The following is a 6,829-nucleotide window of genomic DNA, read 5'->3' on the forward strand; positions in this document are numbered from 1 at the left end:
CGGTGGGACGGGGGAACGTGAAAGAAAAGATGTGGAACGCGGAGAAAAATCTTCCAGAGAACCGGGAAAACACCCGGAAACCCGGAAAACAGCAACGGCTCAGTGGGGAAGAGGGGAGCAGGGGGGGAGTAAGAGCATCAGGTCAACGTTTGTCCTAAAATAGGGCAACAACCACAAAAAAAAGGGGCAACAACAAAAGGGGCAACCAAAAAAAAAAAAGGGCAACCAAAAAAACCAAAAGGGCAACCAAAAAAACCAAAAGGGCAACCAAAAAAACCAAAAGGGCAACCAAAAAAACCAAAAGGGCAACCAAAAAAAAAAAAAAGGGCAACCAGAAAAAAAAAAAAGGGCAACCAGAAAAAAAAAAAAGGTCGAGGAGGTAACACTGCTCCCCCAAAATATCCCCATTTTGTGCCTCAGCCCTGCGTGTTTCTCCTCGAGGGATTTTTTTTTTTTTTTTCCTGCTTTTTAAAAATTTTATTTAATCCACTTTGACCCAAGAAATTCCACGCTCTGGAGCTGGGCGAGGAACAAGCTCCTTTGAGTTTGCGCCGCCGCGGCGCCATTTCGTTTGCTGGTCCCAGTTCGTGGCCACAGCTCCCAGAAAATGTGATGGAGGGGACGGAGCAGGAGGAGATGACGGAGCGGGAGGAGAAACATTCCAAGACAGATTCAGGGTGGATAAATAAAAGCTCTTAGGAGCAGAGGGGGGGTTATTTCATCCCTCTTGGATGCCCGAATGGCACAAGCAGAGGCTGTTAATTAGGAAAAAATAGGGAAAATCCCAGGGAATAGAGTCCGATAAAGAGAATCTCAACAGTTTGACAGAGCTGCTCCTGTCGGATCGTTTGTAGGAGGGAAGATGGATGGGTGGCACCTAAGGAAAATCTTTACCCGCTAAACCTGGAAATTATCACAGCAGGCAGGTAGTGGAGCCGAGAGAAATCCATTTCCTGATTCCAGCAGGAAATCAGGAGGATTTCAGATGGGTGTTTTCATCGGAGACTCCCAGAATCCTCCAATTATTTCCATACCTCAGGGAAGTGCTTCTAGATTACGCAGCGATTTCCAGCCTGGAAACGCTGGGACTCCGAAATGCTGCTCTGGGTTGTGTATTCCGGAAAGAAATCCTCTGTGTAATGAAGTTCCAAGCCTGGAAACACTGGGAGTACGAAACGACGCTCTGGGTCATGTATTCCGGAAAGAAATTCTCCGTGTAATGAAGTTCCAAGTCTTGCTCGTGTCGGTTCTCAGCCAAAACAATTAAAACAAATGAGCAGGAAGCCGTTGGCAACTTCCCACTGGGAACGAGGAGTTCAGCTACTGCTGCCGTGCCGTGGTATCGGGACAATTCCATACGGAACGCCACATCCCGGCGAGCTCCAGCACCTCGGAGCTCTTCGCTGCCGGAGACTGCGGAAGGAAGCAGAGCTATGAGGAAAATCCTGGAAATCCCGCCAGGAGCCAGGGTTCTCCACTCCCAAACACCCCAACACTCACTTCAGAAACCTCCTGTGTTTTTTTTTTTTCCCCCCAGATCTTTCCTGCAATCTTTTCCCCAGATCCTTCTTTTTCCAGGTGCTACAAAAATACACCTTTACTGGGAGACAAAAAGCAGGATGCCCCGGGCACAGGGGTGATCCAGCAGGACTTGGAGCGGGGAAGACGGCTGTAACGATTATAATTATTAATTAACAGGAAAAAAATAGCCAAGATTGGCAGAAATTGGCTGAACAATTGGAAAACACAATAAATCTGGTGCCAGGGCCACTGCCGAGGGCAGCACGGCAGCGGGCGGAAGGATGTTCCAGGGAAAATAAAACACTTATTTATGCCGAGCTGCAGGAATTGGAGTGTTCTCCAACAAATCGATGCGGGATGGAGCCGGCAGCCACACAGAGCGCCGAGGGAAGTGCGCCGAAGGAGAAATTGAGCTCGCGATTCCTCGGGGAAAAGTGGAAGCATCCCAAAAATTCACCGTGACGGGTGTAAACGGAGCGACGGCCGGATGTACGGCACCTACAGCCGGTCCCTGCCAGCACCGGCACGCAGGAGGCGCCGCGGTGAGCTCGCCGCTGCCGCTCACTCCTCAATGATTTCCTTCCAAGTCCCTTCTTTCCGGGAAAGTGTTTCCAGGGAAGCAGGTGCAGCAGGATTTCCACACCCGCTCGCTTCTCCGAGCCCCTTCCACTCCCTCTCCTCTGCTCGCGGCGCTCCGAGTTCGCACCGTCTCCGGGGACGAGGTGCTTGGATGTTCCTGCCGATGGCGGGCAGTCGGAGACGGAGCATCCATCCTGCTTCGAGCAGCCCCGAGAGGGTTTTAATTAACACGACTAATTAATTGGTGTCAGATGTTTGGAATTCACTCCCTGCATCCCAGAGGAGCAGAGAGCTGTCAGAACTGGAACGCTGCACTTAACTCCAGGATTTTGGCTTGGAACATGAACCCCCTGCAGGATTTGGCATACACGGACCCAGTTCGGATCAACCATAAAGCTCCCAGTGCTCCCAAGACCTTGTTTAAAAGGGAATGTGCCGCTCCAAGTCCGGAGGGAACGGCTGCGGTGCGATTCATCCTCACTGGAAGGTGGAAAGCTCAGCGGAACGGCGGGAGAGGGTCCGAAACGCACCACGTGCTCGTTAACCGACTGGAAAAGGGGCTGCTGAAGGGATAAAAAATTTAATTCTGGGGTTTTTGCTACAAGGAGGCGAGATGTTCCTTCCAACCCCAGCTTCGGGAACACCGAGGTGACCTCCCTCAGGATGTGTCCCAATTACAGGGGAAGGAAATTAATTACAAATCCTTTTTCCACACCAACAGCCAAGTTTTCCTTCCTCCTGTTAGTAACCAGGGTGGAAAAACCCAGCAGGTGGAAGACGACCAGTGTGGCAAGTCACTCCGGCTCCACTCCCCGTTCCCTGCTGGAAGCGCTGCAGATGTTCGGATTGATGCCAGCACATCTGGAGCAAAGGAGAGTGGACAGGAGGAACCCCCAGCCCTGCTGGCCAGAAGGTGAAGGGTCTTCTCCCTAAAAAACCCACCAACACCCCAAAGCAGCTGGGAAGCGGCGTATCCAACACGCACCTGCACCTCTGGCTGCTTCCCTCTGCTCCAAATTCATTTCTCCAGTCAGAATGGCAGAGAAACGGGGATGGTGGAAAGGGGAAAAGTGTGGAAATCCAGCAGAAAAGGGGAAAAGTGTGGAAATCCAGCAGAAAAGGGGAAAAGTGTGGAAATCCAGCAGAAAAGGGGAAAAGTGTGGAAATAAAGCAAAAAAGGGGAAAAAGTGTGGAAATAAAGCAGAAAAGGGAAAAGTGTAAAAATAAAGTGGAAAAGGGGAAAAAGTGTGGAAATACAGCAGAAAAGTGTGGAAATAAAGCGGAAAAGGGGAATCCCATTCTAGGATCCAATATTTAAGGTTACAGGCAGCCTACACCCATCACAGAATCCCAGTTTTCCTTAAGAAAACCTTAAATCCACAGTATTTCCCTGTAATGCTTCCCGGAAAATCCACCCCGACTGAAACATCGCTGCTGGAACTGAACCGCTTCATCGGGACGGGACCAGCTGATCAGAATCCAGATCGGAGCGTTTCTGCAGGGAGAAAAAAAAGCAGGAGGAAACCTGGAAATCACCGCGGAACTGAGCGAGGAGGAGAAACCGGCAGCTGGAAAAAGGAGCTGACAGAATCCAAGAGAATCCCGACTTTTCTTGGCACGGGCTAAACCTGAACACCCGTCAACAGAAAAACACGTCAAGAACGGCGGCTCGGCAGGAATTCCGCTGCTCGGAGCTCAAATGTGCATCAAAGTGAGATCCGGGGGGAAACCTCAGGCTTGATCGGCTAAAACACCCCAAATCCTGGCAGATCCTCCACTAAATCCACGGAAAAGGTGGAAGTGAGCGGCGGCCGACTCCCGCGACACCCAACAACTCACGGGGCGACCTCAGGATCGAGTCGGCCCCGCAGGGAAGGGAAGGAGCCAAATCCCTGACTTGTTACGGCGCCGGTGAGGGTTTTAGTGACTCAGACAATTATATTTGGGAAAGAATCTCCCAAGATCCATGTGAGATGTCCGATCGGACGACACCGGGATAACGCACTTCAGGACTGGAGCTCCGTGGTTTTATAGGGAATAAATCTCCCTGGCACAGAGCAGGTGAAACATTCCCTCTCCCGGAGCTCCACATCCCTCTTCTCCATCCCAACAGGTTGCAGAGGGCTTCCCAGGAGCGGCTGGAGCATCCGGAATTGCCTTCGGCATCGCGGCTGAAGGCGCTGGGGCAGAGGGTTGGAGGTCAGGAGCGCTCTCCATGCTTTTGTCTTCACTTCCAGGTGGAAATCTCCCTTTCTGCTCCTTTTTCCTGGGGGAAAACTCGTGTACAAACACTTGACACCAAGTCAGAGGTTTCCAAGACCGAGATTATGTCAGGAATTCACAGCTAAGCACGTCCTTATCCATCAAAAGCTCCCAACTGCCTCTCTCTGTAGTGGGAATAACCTCTGCGCTGTCACGGAAACTCCCATTTCCTTCCTCCTCCCTTGGTTCAGGAAGGGGAATCCTTAACTCCACGCAATGATGAACCAACGGAAACGGGCTCCGTCCGCGGCGCTGGCAAGAGGGAATTTGCTCCGAAGCCAAACAACGCACCGAATCCCGGAGAACACGGGGTTTGCCGACCGGTTCGAAGCCTCCGACCGCCCACGAGCTTTGCCGGGACACCAAAAATTAAGGCAGAGTCGCAGGTGATGTCAGGACAGTCCTTTTATCTCCACCCACCAACACATCCACCTTTTCCAAGGAAGCGTTTGACAAACACAACGTTGACACCACGTAAAGTCTCGTTCCGCATTAAAAGGAGGGATAAAACATCGGGGTGGGAATATTACCGTCGCGCGGAAGTTAATGCCGAACCGTCCCGGCGTTCGCTGCCGCGATCCGAACCCCCGGAACGGAATTGATGTTTGCAGACAGACAGGCGAAAAGGACAAATCACATTTTTGTTAAATATGGAAAAGTTTCGATTCCAGAGGGAGGGAGAAACAAACAAAACAAGGATTTTGTTTTCCAGAGGGTGAAGTAGAGCTGGTTTGCTCACATGCTCAAAGGGAATTCTCCTACTAAAGCCATCTAAAAAACGGGATCGCACAAAACCCAGCTACTAAAAGGAAGATTTGATTAAAAAAAAAAAAAAAAAAGAAAGATTTCCTCTATTTTCCCAAAAAAATAATAATAAATCACTTTACAGGCAAAGGCTTCTGCCGCCGAAGTGAGTACGGAGAACTCCAGACATGTGCTATGGAATTCACGGACACAGTTATGGATTTAAAAAAAAAAAAACACAAAACACGTCGGCTCTTTCCCACATCCGCTTCCCCATCCGGAGTTTACTCCGCATCCTCGTCCTCTTGTGCTACAGCAGCTTCTTCACTTTCTTCCTCCTCCTCCTCCATGCCTTCTACCGGCTGGTGCTCCTCTTCCTCAAGGAGAGGCTCCTCTGCAGGGGGAGGACTCTGCGCCTCCGCGTTTTCCGCATCCGGATCCGTCTCCGTTTGTGCTTTTGCCTCCATTTCTGTCTCTGTCCCTGCTTCTTCCCGCTCCCCCTCATTTTCAGCTCCTTCTGGCTTCTCTTCGGGATCCCCGTTTTCCTCATTTGGATTTTCCTCCTCTGGATTTTCTTCAGCCGGATTTTCTTCTGGATTTTCCTCTTCTGCGTTTTCCTCCTCTGGATTTTCCTCTTCCAAGTTTTCCTCCTCTGGATTTTCTTCTTCCACGTTTTCCTCCTCATCCTTGTTTTCATCCCCTCCTTCTGCTGTTCCTTCCTCTACATTTCCACTGGCTCCCCCTTCTCCTTCCTCATGTTCCTCTTTTTCTTCCAGGTCATCCGTGAAAGGATTCTCACCCTGGAAAGAGAAAACAAACATTGGTCTGCTCCGCGTCGAGGAAGTCACACCGGCAAACCCTCCCGAGAAGCTCAGCGTCGCGGTGGCACCGAAAACAGTCAAATGAGCTGCTCCCAAAAGCGGATGCCACCTCCAGAATTCCAATCACCACTAATACCAGTGGCGACGGCGCAACCGTCGGCTCCATGGCCAAAGTTTTGGAGCAAGATCATCAGCTCCGGCTAAAGTCCGGAGGCTTTGCTCATCCCGTTTGTTCGGGGTTCGGTGGAGCATGCAAGGCAGGAGACAACAGATGAAGTCACCTGCGCTGGTAAAGACTCCGTGACCACCAGGAATCCCATAATATTATCCAGAACGACCCCAAATCGCCTCAGGATTCGGCTAACGAGTGCCCTCGGCAGCTCCCGTGGAATCCCTCTGGCACGGAAGCAGACCCACCTTCAGGTAGCGCTCCAGTTTCTTGCTGATGAGTTTGTTGTTGAGGATGCTCCGCGCAACCACCAGCGAGGACTTCTTGGACTGCTCCATCATGGCCTGCCCGGAGGAGAAGGGAAAAGGAAAAACAACAAACACTCTGGGATTGCGTTTGGAATTAACTCACGAGGCCGGTAACTGGCCACAGCTCAGCCGCGTGTGACAAGCTACACGCAATGTAAGCGATGATGCAGCAATATTTAAGGAATTTGCTATTTTCTGCATGTTTCTCAAATTCAGGGGAAAGAAGCAGGGGAAAAAAAAGGGGGAAAGAAGCAGGGGGAAAAAAAAGGGGGAAAGAGCAGGGGGAAAAAAGGGGGAAAGAAGCAGGGGAAAAAAGGGGGAAAGAAGCAGGGGAAAAAAAGGGGGAAAGAAGCAGGGGAAAAAAAGGGGGGAAAAGAAGCAGGGGAAAAAAAAGGGGGAAAAGGAAGCAGGGGAAAAAAGGGGAA

At 50.9% G+C, this 6,829-nt stretch overlaps 2 protein-coding genes across 2 annotated transcripts in view; both read right to left on the minus strand.

Moving 5' to 3' along the window:
• Positions 1–4,715: 4,715 nt before the first annotated feature.
• On the minus strand, positions 4,716–6,513 carry LOC147525832 (uncharacterized). Its single transcript, XM_086630958.1, has 2 exons — positions 6,345–6,513; positions 4,716–5,906 (listed from the first exon to the last, which is right to left on the minus strand). Exons 1-2 carry the CDS (start codon positions 6,435–6,437, stop codon positions 5,391–5,393), a joined length of 609 nt encoding a protein of 202 aa, XP_086487084.1. The 5' UTR covers positions 6,438–6,513; the 3' UTR covers positions 4,716–5,390.
• LOC104378614 (WIZ zinc finger) overlaps positions 6,504–6,829 on the minus strand; it is a 53,368-nt gene continuing 53,042 nt past the window's right edge. Inside the window, exon 11 of the mRNA XM_086630937.1 lies at positions 6,504–6,609. Within this exon, the coding sequence (XP_086487063.1) occupies positions 6,504–6,609 (106 nt within the window). The remainder of the gene's footprint in view (positions 6,610–6,829) is intronic.

Source organism: Tauraco erythrolophus, unplaced genomic scaffold (genome assembly GCF_009769465.1).
Source record: "Tauraco erythrolophus isolate bTauEry1 unplaced genomic scaffold, bTauEry1.pri scaffold_61_arrow_ctg1, whole genome shotgun sequence".
Lineage (NCBI taxonomy): Eukaryota > Metazoa > Chordata > Aves > Musophagiformes > Musophagidae > Tauraco > Tauraco erythrolophus.

Excerpts from the sequence above, each read along its gene's own strand:
- LOC147525832 (XM_086630958.1), bottom strand. The coding sequence starts at position 6,437 with ATGATGGAGCAGTCCAAGAAGTCCTCGCTGGTGGTTGCGCGGAGCATC. Across the intron at positions 5,907-6,344 it reads AACTGGAGCGCTACCTGAAG|GGTGAGAATCCTTTCACGGA; the intron begins GTGGGTCTGCTT and ends TTCTCTTTCCAG.